The sequence below is a fragment of the Microcaecilia unicolor genome, chromosome 12, assembly GCF_901765095.1.
Source record: "Microcaecilia unicolor chromosome 12, aMicUni1.1, whole genome shotgun sequence".
NCBI lineage: Eukaryota > Metazoa > Chordata > Amphibia > Gymnophiona > Siphonopidae > Microcaecilia > Microcaecilia unicolor.
The window spans coordinates 21,265,614-21,281,671 of record NC_044042.1 but is presented as its reverse complement, the minus strand read 5'-3'; the positions used below and the strand labels follow the sequence as shown (position 1 = coordinate 21,281,671).

The window sequence follows — 16,058 nt, the reverse complement described above, 5'->3', positions numbered from 1 at the left end:
AACCCGGACAAACGGGCAGGCTGGCCAAATCCGTCCGGACGCCCGGACATGTCCTCAAAAAGAGGTCATGTCCGGGTAAATCCGGACGTATGGTAACCCTAGGCAAGCAGAGTTCTTGTACGCATGTGCCAGGCAAATCCGGAAGCAACGCATCAGCACCATTCTTCTGTGCCTCTGATTAGAAGCTTTTCAATTTTTTTTCACCTGAAAAGCTTATATTTAAGCACAGAAAACAGGTGCCAAAGTGTGCTTTCACTTTCGGGTTTCCTCTGACTCGCATATATTCGTCTCTCACTACCACCGCTTAGGGGCTTGCACAGGCTTCCTTCTTCCAAATTAAATAAAAACCATCAAGTTTTAAAGAAAAAGTTGTGGGAAATTCGCTCTCCAAATCCCGGAGCTGGCGTTAGATTTTCAGCGGTAAGGGCGGCTTTGTTTTGTGCGCTGTTCTCTGAGCACTGGGAGAGAATAGAAAACGATCCCCTTAACGTTTGTTTGACTACATTTAAATACTATTTGCACTAATCACACGAATGTTGTTTCCCGTGCTAGAGCCCTCTGAACGTTCTACACAGATTAATGCCAGCGCTAGTCCATGGGTCTTCCTGCGTAAACCTACCAGATGCCCACCTCTGTCTCCTGCAAAGTGGCCTCTGTTTTGTCCCCTGCAGGCAGCTGTAATCTGAACTGCCTGCGGCTAAAGGTGGAGAAGAAGCTGAAGTCAGCCATTAAAGCCCTGAAGAAATCCATAAACCAGGAACGCTTCCTGATCCGCTTTGCAGGTCTGGAGTACGAAGTGGCACAGAAGCTGAGCATTCCCACAGAGGAGCAGGAGAGCTGCAGCCCAGGGCAGCAACGAGTGGCATTGAAGTGTGGTAAGGGAACGGTTATCCAACGCTGGCAATGGAAGGCAGAAAGAAGAATGAATAAACATGTTTGAGACTATCTGGTTTGCTTCTCTCTTTTCTTCTTGGTTACTCGTATTCTGATTTCCCCTTATTTTGTCTTCACCACCCTCCACTTTTGTTTTCACATTGATGCTGGGATTTAGGGTTACTGGGAGAAAAGTTCCTTGCACTGACACCAACCAGTGACTTGAGTGTGGGGGTTAAAGGTCAGAGTGCTTGCTTGCTTGCTTGCTTGCTTGCTTGCTTGCTTGCTTGCCTTACTTTCCTTCTCAGAGCATCATTTTCTTCAAGGCCTGATGAGTTACTTGTTCAATGTCTTCTTTTTTAAATAAATCGGTACTTTTAGTACTATTATTGAAGTGTACTGTGTTAATATGTCCTTATTTTCCATGGTTTCAGACGTTGTTTTGTTCTCTACCCTCACAGCTTGGCCAAACACATTTCAGGGGTCTCACAATCTGCCTGCCTTCCATATCATATCCTCCTGTCCGTCCTCTCAATATCATCCTCCTGGGACCTTTCTTCACGGCTCTGTGGCCAACTAATCAGGTTCTGAGAGGCTTTGCATATTTAAGCTCCCTGTTCCTCAGGTTCTCAATTAATTTGTTCGTAATGGCCAAAGCATAGATATTCATAACACATGATGAAAGACAGCAGAGCCATCATGCCGATAGGAGGTATGGGGCACATGGCTTCCTAGAATTCACCCTGTTGTCAGTTCAGACAGAGGTTGGTTGCCTTGTTGTCGCAGGTCTGCTGCATGCATTTTTCTCTCTAAGCTGATCGGCAGTCCTCCACTTTCATTGATGCCAGTGGGGGGAGCTGTTTCACTATCACATTTCAAATAGGAAGGGAGAGGCAAGCTCTGCAGATTCTACATGTGCCTAGTGATTGAAAAGACAATACTGAAGCAGCACCCCCTGCTGGCAGCAATGCAGCTGGAGGATTACCACTCAGCTTAGAGCGAACAGCGTCTGCATGGCCATGATGGACAGAGTCTGGTAAGAGAGAGAAAAAGCTTTAGACCTGGAGCTGGATTAGGAGGTTCTGGTTTGATGTTTTACTAGTCTCTTTGCCTCTTTCTTAGCTAGCTGTTTGCCAGGAACATATTACCATGGGCAGATGAAACAGTGCATCACCTGCCCACCAGGCACTTACCAAGAGAAGGAAGGCCAGCTGTCTTGTGACCTCTGCCCTGGAAGCGATGCGTACGGTCCAGTAGGAGCAACAAACATAACAGCGTGTGCCGGTATGTTATCACGTTCCCTGATGGTATTCTTGTAGAAAGAGCTTAGTTTCACGAATTATATTGGTAGGAATATCAGGATTTCTACACATTTATCACACATCAAAACTGGACCCAGCTCAGAGCACAGAATGGAAGCAAGAGGAAGAGGACATGATAATATGATCCATATAGATTAATTAACGACTACCTGCCCTTTAGAAAAATGTTGAAAGCTCACCTCTTTAAGCAAGCCTACTCTAATGTCCCAACCTAATCTTACCTACCTCCATTCCCAATTCTGTTCTGACTTAGATACCGACCTCATCACTGGTTTTACTTACCCCTCCTCCCCATTCCCCCTCTACGCATCCCATCCTTCTCTTCTCCACCCCTTACCCCTTTCCCCCCCAACTTATACTGTCCTATCCTGTCTACCCTATTTTATCCTAATCATACATTATCAAACTCAACTTATCATTCAAGCTCAGCTTCATAATGTTTCACTACCGTTTTGAAATTTCTGTTATAAGACTTTGTATATCGAATTACTATGTAAGCCGCAGTGAGCCTGCATTGTGTGGGAAAGCGCGGGGTACAAATGTAATAAATAAATAAATAGAATCTAGCAAAGGATAATTATTTTCTCTCGGCCCTTGAATTTCTCATGACTGTGCTTCCCAGTGGTGGCAGAAAGTTTACCAGGTCATCAAGGGAGAGGGACCGACGTCAAATGCCTCCCAAAGTAAAAGCCAGGAAGAACATAACCACCTCATCCCATTTTTACCCACGTCTTTATGATTTATTCAATGTTTTAAAAATATTCTGCATCTTCGACGTGTGAGATCAAAGCAGGTTACAATTAAAATGTGAATGTTTTCAGTTCCCAGATGATATTTCTAAATGGCATCAATTAGGTTCATGAATGTGTTGGCGCATGTTTGATTGTTTAAGCCCCTTAGAAATTTTACTGTGCCCTATGAATTAAAACCGGCACAGTCTTGCATGTTAAAAAGTTTTTAACACACAGACAAAACAAGTTACTGTATTTTTCAGACTATAAGACGCACTTTTTCCTCCCAAATTTGGGAGGAAAATGTGGTGCGTCTTATAGTCGGAATGTAGCAACCCCCCCTCCCCCCCCCCTCCCCCCGTTACAGGCACCTCCCTCCCTCCGTTACAGGCATCTCCCTCCGTTAAAAGCATCCTCCCTCCCTCCCTCTGTTACAGGCTCCCTCCCTCCCTCCATTACAGGCACACCCCCCTCTCTCCCTCCGTCGGAATTTTAAAACGCCTCACCTCGTCGGTGTGACTCGCAGTAGCAGCAGCGCTTCAGCGTGCATGCTGCTCGGCGATCTTCACTCAGCCTTCTCTCTCTCAGCTCTGAGGGCGGGACCAGAGAGCTGAGAGAGAGAAAGCTGAGTGAAGATCGCCGAGCAGCATACACGCTGAAGCGCTGCTGCTACCGCGAGTCACACCGACGAGGTGAGGCGTTTTAAAATTCCAACGGAGGGAGAGAGAGGGGTGTGCCTGTAACGGAGGGAGGGAGGGAGGGAGGATGCCTGTAACGGAGGGAGGAAGGGGGGTGCCTGTAACGGAGGGAGGGTGCCTGGAACAGGGAGGGGGGCCTGTAACTATTTTTCGGACTATAAGATGCCCTTTTTTGTTTCCTCCAAATTTGGGAGGAAAACCTAGGTGCGTCTTATGGTCCGGTGCGTCTTATAGTCCGAAAAATACGGTACTACAACGAATGTGTGAAACAAACTGACAACTACCTGAAAACTGGGAAAACCCTGGAAAAATTATAAAAATGAACCCCAAAATGTTGGGGCTTGCACATCTCTAGTATGAATTTCCTTGGTGAACCAGTACCAGACAGGAATTCTCTATAAGAGTTGAGCTGTTCCAAGTTCAGGTTTATTTAATAACCCACCCTTTGGTTCGGCCATCAAGGTGGTTTGCATAATAAATAATAGGGCTGCGTGTTAATCGTGATTAATGCTGTGATTAACATGTTAGTTATTAATCAAGATTTAAAAATTTAATTGTGATTAATAATTAATCACGTGCTGTCCGCCTTATCCCTCCCTCCTGCCCCCCATGCATGGTCCAGTATCTCTCCCTCCCCGCCTGGACTTGCCCATGGCTCTCTCTCAAGCTCCCCCCCCCCCCCCCCCCAACGGTGTTCCTTTTGAAAAGCAAGCAAGTCTTCGGCTCTATAGCACCAGCGCCAAATGTACTCAAAGCCTGCCTGCACCGGGCCTTTCCCTCTGACCCCACCTACCTCTTCTGATGCAACTTCCTGTTCCTCAGCAACCCTCCAGACCGGTCAAGACGCTTGGGTTATGAACTCCTACCAGCAGAGGGAGGCTGAGTGCTTCACTTGCCGCACGGCCATTTCCTGAAAAAAAGAAAGATCTACCTTTTACCCGCTGCGGAAAAAAGGGGGCCTCAGCGCATGTCAAAACCACGTGCCGACGCCAGCGCAGGCCCCCTTTTGCCACAGTTTGATAAAAGGGACCCCAGATTTGGAGACTGTCAGAGGATTGTTTGATGATTTTTGACTGAGGTCTTTTTTTTCTCCACTATTTTTTTTTTTACTGATTAATTTGTTGGAAATTCAAAAAAAAAAAACCATAATCTGAGTCAAACAGCTCTGTATTCAAAGGGAATTATGCTCGCCAACAGATGGCCAGTGCATAATTTCCCTATCCGAATTCTTTTAAAAGTTATCCAGTTAATGCCCAGCCACTTAAATGATTACTATCTGAACGAAAAAGGGCCAGGTCAGTGAGGAGAAGAAGTGGTACCAGGACTTATCCAGAGAGTGGTGATATTCGGCTTTTTTTTTACCGGAACGTCCTCCCAGTGGAGATGGTGGAGACGAATACCGTATCTGAATTCAAGAATGCATGGGAGAAGTACAGAGGATCTCTGAGGAAGAGATTGTAGAGCTTAGTAGTTGGCCTAGATGGGCAGAATGAATAGGTTATATCAGTGGTTCCCAAACCTGGTCCTGGAGGCACCCCAGCCAGTCAGGTTTTCAGGATATCCACAATGAATACTCATAAGAGAGATTTGCACGCAGTGGAGGCAGTGCATGCAAATCTTTCTCATGAATACTCATTGTGGATATCCTGAAAATCTGAGTGGCTGGGGTGCCTCCAGGACCAGTGTTTATTACCGGGTTGCCTACCACTGGGTTATATGCTGACTGATTTACAGCCGGCGGTGGACTGGATAACCAAAAGTGATACAAAGTTCTACACAAAAACACTGCAGTTTGTCAGCACTGCAATCCGTCAATACCTGTAATTTCTCCTAATTGAAAATTGTAAGTCACATTGAACCAAAACTTGTTTTTGGATAATTCTGGGATATAAAAATGAATGAATGAATGAATAAATAAATAAATAAATAAATATACAGAATAAGTTAAGTGCTGATGCTTTTCACTGACCGTGCCAGGTGAAAATCCAGCATGAAGTTTTGAGCGACTGTGATCTGTTTTTATTTAGTTTCTGGAGTAAGAACTCTTTGTATCAGTGGCTGCACCAACCCTCTGTCTGTCTCTTGGTTTCAATTCTAGGCCATTGTCCTCCTGGTCAGTATTCTGCAGATGGGTTCAAACCATGCCAGCCTTGTCCACGGGGCAGCTATCAGCCCGAAGTAGGCCGCGCCTTGTGCTTTCCATGTGGTGGTGGTCTTACCACCAAGCACGATGGAGCCTTCTCTTTTCAGGACTGTGATACAAAAGGTAACAAATCTTGTTCTGGAAAGAGCTCCTGCTTAGATTACTGCAACTTACTTCTCACAGGTCTCCCACTAAAACCATTCTCTCTCCTTCAGTCTGTTCAAAATTCTGCTGCACGACCTAATCTTCCACCAGGGTTGCTACACTCCCATAACACCTCGCTTCAAGTCACTTCATTGGCTTCCTTTTATTTATACAGTTCAAGCTCCTGTTATTATCTTACAAGTTCATTCATTCTACTGATCCTCAGTATCTCTTATCTCTCCCTACACCCCTTCCTGGGAACGCCATTCATCAGGTAAGGCACTCATCTGTACCCTTCTCCTACTACTACTTATCATTTCTATAGCGCTACAAGGCATACGCAGCGGTGTACACCATACAGAAAAAAAAAGACAGTCCCTGCTCAAAGAGCTTACAATCTAGATAAGACAGGCAGACAGACAGAACCATTAAGGGTAAGGGAATAAAGAGGTGAGGATAAAAGGACAGGGCAGGTGAGCAGTGGTTAGGAGTCAAAAGCAGTGGTAAAGAGGTGGGCTTGAAGTTTGGACTTGAAAACGGCCAAAGAGGGGGCTAGACGTACAGGCTCAGGAAGTTTATTCCAGGCGTGAGATGCAGCAAGATAAAAGGAACGGAGTCTGGAATTAGCACTAGAGGAGAAGGGGACAGAGGGGGGGCGTAGGGAGAGACAAGAATGGAGAGGTACTGGGGAGCGGCAGAGTGAATGCACTTATAGGTCAATAAGAGAAGTTTGAATTGAATGCAGAAACGGGTAGGGAGCCAGTGAAGTGACTTAAGGAGAGGGCTAATGCAGTGGCTTTCCTAGGGAGGGGCTGACACCCGGGGCGGACTGCACCCACCCCCCCACCCCCAGGAACGCCACTGGGCTAATGTGAGCATAGCGACTTTGACGGAAAATGAGTCGCTCAGCTGAGTTTTGAACTGATTGAAGAGGAGAGAGATGGCTAAGAGGGAGGCCGGTAAGAAGCAGGTTACAATAATCAAGACGAGAGGTGATAATGTGGATAAGGGTTCTGGTAGAGTGCTCAGAGATGAAGGGACAGATTTTGCTGATGTTATAGAGAGAGAAATGACAAGTTTTGGCAATCTGCTGAATGTGAGCAGAGAAGGAGAGAGGGGAGTCAAAGATGACCCACAAGGCTATGAGCAGATGAGACAGGGAGAATGAGAGTGCCGTCCACAGAAATAGAGACTGCGCCATACGCCTGGGATAGACTTTTCCTGAGTTAGTACATCATGCTCTGTCTCTGTCCCTATTCAAATCTAGGCTAAAAACTCACCTTTTTGAGGCTGCTTTTAACTCTTAACCCCTTATTCACCTGTTCAGTACCCATTGTTTTAATCATTCCTTTAATAAATAACTCTCTAATCCCTTATTTGTCCTGTTTGTCTGTCTTGAATAGATCGTGAACTCTGTTGAGCAGGGCCTGTCTCTTACATGTTTTGTGCATAGTGCTGCATATGTCTAGTAGCACTATAGAAATGATAATAGTAGTAGTAGTCTGACCATGAAGCATTCCATTATGTATCATTCCTGGCCAGTAGGCTGCTTCCCTGAAATTGCTCTTTTTTCCCCCCACTTGTTAAAACGCTTCTTTTCTGTCCTTCGATATAAAGAATTTTCACGTACTTGGGGACATTTCACTGATGTTCATATTCTTTTTTTTGGCATATTTATGTGTGATAGAATCACCTTATTGACCTCCCAGCTAGGAACAGTTTGACGTCTTCCCGTACTTACCTTAATCTACACCTCCCCAACTGCAAAGGTATTCAGTACAAATCCTTCTACGCATCCAATTTTTCCTTTTCAGGAAGCCAGCTTTGGAATGCTCTACCAAGACCTATCTGTACCATTAACGGCCTTCTGCCCTTCAGAAAAGCACTGAAGACCCATCTCTTCAAAATAGCCTACCCTAACGATTCAACCTAACCATAGCTTGCCCACATGATTCTTATTGGCAACTAGTAAAAAAGGCCCGTTTCTGGCTGAAATGAAACGGGCGCTAGCAAGGTTTTGCGCGGAGTGTGTATGTTTGAGAGAGTGTCTGTCAGAGTGACTGTGTGACAGGGGCGTAGCCAGACACCCAATTTTGGGTGGGCCTGGGCCCAAGATGGGTGGGCAGAAGAACACCGCCCCATCCCACAGGTGATTTGGGCTCTCCTTCTCTCGCCTGCATGCCATATGGTCTTTCAAACATCCCCCTCTCCCGTATACCTTGTAAATAGCAGATTTTCACCAGCAGCAACTAATACACACTGTTCATGTTGGCTCCACAGCCTTCCCACTTACCCAACTTCCTGTTTCGCACAGGTGGGAATACGTTAGAGGGAAGACTGTGGGGCCGGTGTGAGCAGTATGTATCAGTTGCTGCTGCTGCAGGCAAAGATCTGCTATTTACAAGGTATGAAGGAGGAACAGTCGTTGGGAGTTTTCAGCTGGTGGGGCTTGGGAATCCCTGCCAGTCACATCATAGGTGTACTGCTACTGGGTGGGCCTGAGCCCAAAGTGGGTGGGCCTAGGCCCACCCAGGCCCACCCTTGGCTACGCCACTGCTGCGTGAGAGTGAAAATGTGCAAGTGTGTGTGTGTGACAGAGAGTGGGTGTGAGTGTGTCTGTGAGAGAGCGTGTGTGTATGTGAGAATGAGTGTGTGTGAGTGCGTATGTGAGACAGTGAGTGTCCTTCCCTGTCCCCCCTGTCAGGTGTCAAGACTGGGGGGACTGTGGACAGTCATGAAGGCAGCCCCTACCAAAAGAATGAAAGCAAGACCATTTGTATAATAATCACTGCATTCCAGAGAACAAAATGGAACAAGTTCCCACATGCTATCTTTTGCTTTCTGTATTCAGTATCTGACAGGCTTGCTAGACTTACCTAAGTGGCTGCAGCTGCAATACACTGAAAAGAAAGCAAGGAAACCTATGAGACGTATATACGGCCGTCCCCTTGGCCTCTGACGCTCCTCCCTTCTTCTATTTGACTTCCCTCTGATAGGTCCGTCATTCGGTGTGACGCTCCTCCCTTTTCCTGTTTCAGTTCCCTTTGATAGGTCAGAGCGGTGCAGCTGTGACACTCCTCCCTTCTCTGATAGGTCAGGGCGGGGCAGAGATGTAGTGTGCTTAAAAATGGTTACAGAGCTTCGAACATACAAACTGTTGAAGCCTCAGAGTGTGCTTTAGAACGTTGAGGGTGCTTTTTATGTGCAGATGGGGCGTGGCTGAGACTGAGGGTGAGTAGTCCGAATAGCCTAGCCTACCAGGAGGACAGGAGTTCAGGACAGATGGAGTGAGCTTCAGAGCGTCTGAGGGGGGATTTTATTTATATAGATTGTTATACATTGACCATGTTTCCCATTATCCTTTTTGCTACCCCATTATTCCTCTCCATCTTCCTATGCCTACCTCCCAACGCTCATTTCCTTCTGCACCCAATCTCTCCTATGTTCAATTTACTTATCCGTTAACCCTATTAATTTTGCGTCTTCTACAAACTGTATAGTCTTCTGATGACTTTGTAATTCTTTATATTGTTACTATGAAAGCCACATTGAGCCTGCCATGTGTGGGAAAGCACGGGATACAATTGTAATAAATAAATAAATAGAGTAAAATGATAAATCCTATATTCACTAGCAAGGTGCTCTTTATCTCCTTGTCTGTCACCTTCTCGCCACAGTGCAGTGCTCCCCGGGTCATTATTACAACACCAGTGTCCATCGCTGTATTCGGTGTGCCGTTGGGACATACCAGCCAGATTTTCGGCAGAACTACTGCATTGCCTGTCCTGGGAACACAACCACAGACTTTGATGGCTCAACGTCAGTTTCACAGTGTAAAAGTACGTACAGGAGCCCTGCGCATGGGGGGGGGGGGGGGGGGGGGGGGTAGTGTCTCCAAATGGGTTTTTTTGTGTGCACTTAGTATGATAGTAATGAATCTCACTCCTAAGCCAGGGTATGTGGAGTATGATCTCAGTCTCTTAAATTTACAGCTAATGCCTGCCGTAGTACTGGTCCCTTCCTTTGTCTCAGGGAGGGGAGGGACCGTGTTTCCAAATGGATTAGTTTTGCGCGTACCCATGACAGTAATAAACCTCACGCGTAAGGCAGGATATGTGATCTAAATCTCTCAAATGCAATGCTATTGCTCACCATAGTACTTGTATTTATGGAGACGCTAGTTCACAGGCTCAGATTTACACAGCCATATACGTAGACTAGCAGGATTACCCTTTGAACATGGGTGTGATTTCTTTATTCAAACTGAAATTGTACAACTTGAAAGAAAATCAATCCTTAATGTAATAAAGCTTTCTGACATACAGTGGCCCAATTCCTTCTGTAATATGAGTGCCTAAATGTACGCAGTGCATTTTTTTCTAGCAAAAAAGGTGCCGGTACTCAAATGCTAGGCCACCCTTCAGGGGTAGGGTGATCACTGGGGGACCCACCCAACAATAGCCAGGCCCCCTGCAACCAGTCTCAGAATCTATGACAAGGCAAAATTGGTGTGTAGAGCCTGAGCTCTTTCATTAAAACTTGGGGTTCATGGGTCAATTTTAGCAGACATTGGAAAAAGTGCCGGTACTCAGTACCCCCTCAAAAAAAGCCCTGAATGTACATGCCATTTGCGTGCTCAGATTATAGATTACTAGCGTTTCCACAAGTGGATGTTACAGATATTAAGCGATGTTCTGTAATTTGACCATGCAACTTGCATAGCACACTTAATGCAAGAGGGCATTTACACGGGCAGAGTGTGGCCTTCTCCCGCAATTGCACTCAAATTTGATAGACACCTCATTTGCACACTAAAGTGCCATGGTTAGGTGCATACATTTACACCTGCCATACGTACATATGGTGTAAGTAGGTGCCCCTAAATGCCGATTTAGGCTAATGTTATATAACGGAATCCGGTCAGCCAGATCCCGTCTTAGAATTTGCAATTAGGGGTGAATTCTATATGTAGCGACAAAAAAAGCACTAGTCTATAAGCCATGGTTAAAGTTAGGCATGGTTTATAGCAGGGGCGTAGCCAGACTTCGGCGGGAGGGGGGTCCCAAGCCCGAGGTGAGGGGGCACATTTTAGCCCCCCCACCACCACCATTTTAACCCCCCTCCCCCCAGCATCAACCCTTTTGACCTCCTCTTTCCCCCGCCACCGTTGGGTACCTTTGCTGGCAGGGGTCCCCAACCCCCCGCCAGCCGAAGTCCTCTTCTCCAGCGTGGCCGCATTGCTGATCTGCAAGGGCAGGCTTCTGTTTCTGTGAGTCTGACCGCGTTGCTGATCTGCAGACTCACAGAAACAGAAGCCTGCGCGGCAGCGTTGCTGATCTGCAAGGGCAGGACGTGCAAGACGTCAGACTCACAGAAACAGAAGCCTGCCCTTGCAGATCAGCAACGCGGCCATGCTGGAGAAGAGAACTTTGGCTAGCGGGGATTGGGGACCCCCACCAGCAAAGGTACCCAACGGCGGCGGGGGAGGGTTGGCGGCAGGAGGGGGTTCGAAGGGGTTGGCGGCAGGGGGGCCAGGGCCAAATCTACGAGGGCCCATGCCCCCGTGGCCCCACGTAGCTACGCCCCTGGTTTATAGAATAGCAGTTTTGCCCGGGAACCATGGCCATTTGCACCGACTGAAACATGGTGGAAATGTACATGCCTACGTTAGGTGGATATCCCCCCTCATTCTATAACAATGCATGTAAATGTTAGGAATGCCCCTGTTTTGCCCATGGACCTCCCAGTTTCGCGCCCCCTTTTTGAACTCGCATGTAAAATGTAGGCGCATATGTCCCAATTAAATCTAATTAGTGCCAATAATTGCTTGTTAAAAAGCCACTTATTGGTGCTAATTACCTTGTTATTCAATTAAATTGTGCATGCAATTTTTAGCAGCTTTTATAGAATCAAAGAGTTAGCTCCCGGTATTTTAGCGTCAAACTTTTGACGGACTTTATAGAATTGGCTCCTATTAGTGTTTCCACTTGGTGAGTATATTCATAGAACATTTACGACTTCTATCTCCTGGAACCATAGTATGAAAAACATTGTAAATCCATGCCTGCTGCTTGCAAAAGATTGTCCTTGTGCGTTGTTGTTGTTGTTGTTGTTGTTTTTGTGTGTGTGTCCAAGTATCTTTATTAACTTTGAAAAGTACAAAGTACAAAAAAAAATGTGTACAACAAAATACTCAAATAAAGAATTCAATGAGACCAAGCAGAACAAAGAAAAACAATTTGTCAGGTGAATTGCTGGATGTGAAAATAAAGAAAGTCATCACCTTTCATCCTTGTGCATTGTTGATAATACCGAGAAATGAAAGATTTTTTTCCTGGAAATTGTAGTCATTGGAATTGAATGTAAAAGTCTATTGAAATTGATAATACTCCTGATATATTAATTTTGAGGTCAGTATTCAATGGGATGACCATCACATAAAGATAAGTGGATGACTTTCCTACTCACCTTCAGCAGTCTCTCTAAGCTACACAAGAGTCCTCCACCCTTATTCCTGCCGGTAGGGGGATGAAGTTGATACTTCTTTTTTTATATATATATTTTTACTTATTCATAGTTTGGCTGTTTCTGTTTGTAAAATGGATGTTCAAACTGGACGTAACCAGCACATGGACCAGTGGCGTAGGAAGGGGGGGCGGTGCGCCCCGGGTGCACGCCGCTGGGGGGTGTCAGCGCCTCGCTGGTTCCTTGCTCTCTCTGCCCCGGAACAGGAAGTAACCTGTTCCGGGGCAGAGAGAGCAAGGACCCAGCGAGGCGCCGAGACCCCCCAGCGGCGTGCACGCAGCGGATTGACCCTCCCGCCCGCCCCTCACCACCTTCCAGGTATGTTCTCATGGGGGGGGTTGCTCTACGGAGGGGGGAGGGTGCATCACGCTGCACCCCGGGGGGGGGGGGTGCGCAGCGGCGACCCGCCCCGGGTGTCAGCTGCCCTCGCGACGCCACTGACATGGACATCCATTTCTCACGTATTTTAGAACAGGCTGCGCATCGGTAGAGCCTATTTTCAAATACCGTTACTGTCAAAGGAAAGGGAGTAGCGTGATCAATAGAACTCTTCCAAAAATCCCAGGAGATGTAATGATGAAGTAAAAGTCAAAGGCTGTTACTTCATCATTACGTCTCCTGGGATTTTTGGAAGAGTCCTGTCGATCAAGCTACTCCCTTTCCTTTGACTTTGTTCTGTTTGTAACAGATCCTGTTTCTCCACCTTGGTGGTTGTTTCTGTCAAATATTAGCACCAACTTAGATGTCCTTTCTAAATTCAGCTAAATAGGGCTACCAAACCCAGAATCTTTCAAATTGGTACAGGGTAGGGGGAAGAAACAGCTCAGGTGAAATATGCTGGTGAACATGGGGTCATCTAGTCGCCATATCCTGCTGTTCTCATCACAGAACCATGGAATGAGCACCAGAAGGGAGATTCCTTTGGTCATCAGCCCCTGTGTATAGGCACTTGTTATCTTTTATAACAAATGGTGCCTCAGTCTGTAACGTTCCTGCCCCAGCTGTACCCTTATGGATAATTTTTCTTTGATTAACAATGACATTTCAGATCGCCAGTGCGGAGGAGAGCTGGGAGAGTACACGGGATACATTGAGTCCCCAAACTATCCAGGAAACTACCCAGCAAATGTCGAGTGCACGTGGAATATCAATCCACCTCCAAAGCGAAAAATTCTAATTGTGGTGCCGGAAATTTTTCTGCCATCAGAGGATGAATGTGGAGATGTCTTGGTCATGCGGAAGAACTGTAAGCGGCCAGTTACTGTGATGATTTTGTTTCAAGAGTTATAAAGTAATTTGTTCCAGGGTCGTAAACAGTTACAGACATGCTGAAGACAGCTTGGGAGACCAGGACTATTGGGGCCCTTTTACTAAGCCGCATAGGCGCCTACGTGCGTCCAACATGTGCCAAATTGGAGTTACCGCCCGGTGAACGTGTGGCCCTTGCGGTAATTTCAAGTTTGGCGTGCATCCGAAAAATATTTTTTATTTTTTATTAGCTAAAAATCTGAGAATTCTTTAGATAGATTTTATGTGTGCATTTCTTAAGGATATCCATTGGTAAGCAGGTAGCAAAGAAACTGGTTCACTGATTGTCAGAAATATGTTTTGTCCTAGAAACACAAAGCAAAAATCTTTATTGGAATGAGCCAGAAGCACTGTCTAGTCTTTCCAAAATAGAGGTATAACAAAGATGACCCTTCTAGTTTGCCATTTTCTTATCTAATACTGCAGAATTTACCCCATCTCAAGATTTACCCTCACACCATCTGTGCTTCTCCCAAGTTTTCTTGAGTCCTGTTATTGGTTTGGTCTCCACCATTTACACAGGACCCTTTCTGTGTTTTTTTTCTAAGGTACAGTTAATGATTGATGACAAGCAGGGAAATAATGATGAAGCAAAAGGAAGAGACCAGTGAAAACTCTACTACTTGATCTAATTTTCTGGGTCATTGCTATTGTCCAAGGGAGGCAAATTTTCCCTTGGTGTGTTTTCTGGGCTTGATTAGCAAAATTAGATTTACCCCAAGGAAGGAGAGCTGGGGCGGGGGGGGGGGGGGAACTCTAAAAGTGGTTGAGCATACATTTTTTGGGGGGGGTTACATTTGTACCCCGCGCTTTCCCACTCATGGCAGGCTCAATGCGGCTTACATGGGGCAATGGAGGGTTAAGTGAGGCTTACATGGGGCAATGGAGGGTTAAGTGACTTGCCCAGAGTCACAGGGAGCTGCCTGTGCCTGAAGTGGGAATTGAACTCAGTTCCTCAGAACCAAAGTCCACCGCCCTAGCCATGTGGCCGTGCAGGCTTCTGCTTCTGTGAGTCTGACGTCCTGCATGTACGTGCAGGATGTCAGACTCATAGAAACAGAAGCCTGCGCAGCCTTCTACATGGAATGTTGCTAGTGGAATAGCAACATTCCATGTAGAATCTCCAATAGTAGCAACATTCCATGTAGAATCTCCAATAGTATCTATTTTATTTTTGTTACATTTGTACCCTGCGCTTTCCCACTCATGGCAGGCTCAATGCGGCTTAGATGGGGCAATGGAGGGTTAAGTGACTTGCCCAGAGTCACAAGGAGCTGCCTGTGCCTGAAGTGGGAATCAAACTCAGTTCCTCAGTTCCCCAGGACCAAAGTCCACCACCCTAACCACAGTACATTGTGGTACTGAGTGGAGAAATATTTTGATGACAGAATAAGTTCAGAGCACTCGCTTCTGCAAGGTTCCTGTCCCATCTGCCCACCCCACAAGCTATATGTGTACCTAAGAAAACAAGAATTACAATACTGGTTCAGACCAAAGGTCCATCAAGCCCCATATCCTGTTTCCAACCGTGGCTAATCAAGCCCACAGCTACCTGGCAGGATCCCAGAAAGATTTCATGCTACTTATCCCCAGTGTTTCCCCAAATCCACCCTAATAATGTTTTAAGGACTTTCTCCAGGAACTTATCCAAACCTTTTTTTTAAATACAGCTACACTAATAGCTTTTAACACAACCTCTGGCATTGAATTCCAGAGTTTAATCTTGCAATGGTGAAAAAAAATATTTTCTTTAATTTTGTTTCAAATATAACTGTTTAGTAACTACATTGCATGTCCACTAGTCTTTGTATTTTTGGAAAGAGTAAACCAACAATTCGCGTGATGTGTTGTTATCCTCAGCATCTCCATCTTCAATCACAACCTATGAAACGTGTCAGACATACGAGCGGCCCATTGCATTCACCGCTAGGTCTCGCAAACTGTGGATCAACTTCAAAACCAACGAAGCCAACAGTGCCAGAGGTTTCCAGGTGCCGTATGTCACTTACGATGGTGAGTGCTGAGCCTGAAGTCTGTCAAATCCATATTGTATTTATCGAGACAAACCTTCCCAACCAAGAGCTCATTTAAGAGAAACAACATGGAAGCATAAGCTCGTTATCCGGACAGCAGACAGAATGTCACTACTCTGCAAATAAATTCTGGGACCACCCTGGGCCATTTTTTTTTACCGTGGATGGGAATAAAGGCTTTTTTAAATGGGGGCATTTACTGCCTGAGCCCTTACCGCTCACGTGCTACACATTTGGTACTCATGCAGCGTACGCCAATGCACTGTCGATTACTGCCAGGA

The 16,058-nt window shown here is 46.0% G+C and overlaps 1 protein-coding gene across 5 annotated transcripts in view; it reads left to right on the top strand.

Annotated features, from left to right (window-relative positions):
- SCUBE3 (signal peptide, CUB domain and EGF like domain containing 3) overlaps positions 1-16,058 on the top strand; it is a 297,033-nt gene that overhangs the window by 277,807 nt on the left and 3,168 nt on the right. For all 5 annotated transcript variants that reach the window (XM_030221603.1, XM_030221600.1, XM_030221602.1 and 2 more), the window contains 6 exons: positions 672-875; positions 1,996-2,157; positions 5,723-5,890; positions 9,589-9,750; positions 13,485-13,682; positions 15,605-15,757. In XM_030221603.1, the coding sequence (XP_030077463.1) occupies positions 672-875; positions 1,996-2,157; positions 5,723-5,890; positions 9,589-9,750; positions 13,485-13,682; positions 15,605-15,757 (1,047 nt within the window). The remainder of the gene's footprint in view (positions 1-671; positions 876-1,995; positions 2,158-5,722; positions 5,891-9,588; positions 9,751-13,484; positions 13,683-15,604; positions 15,758-16,058) is intronic.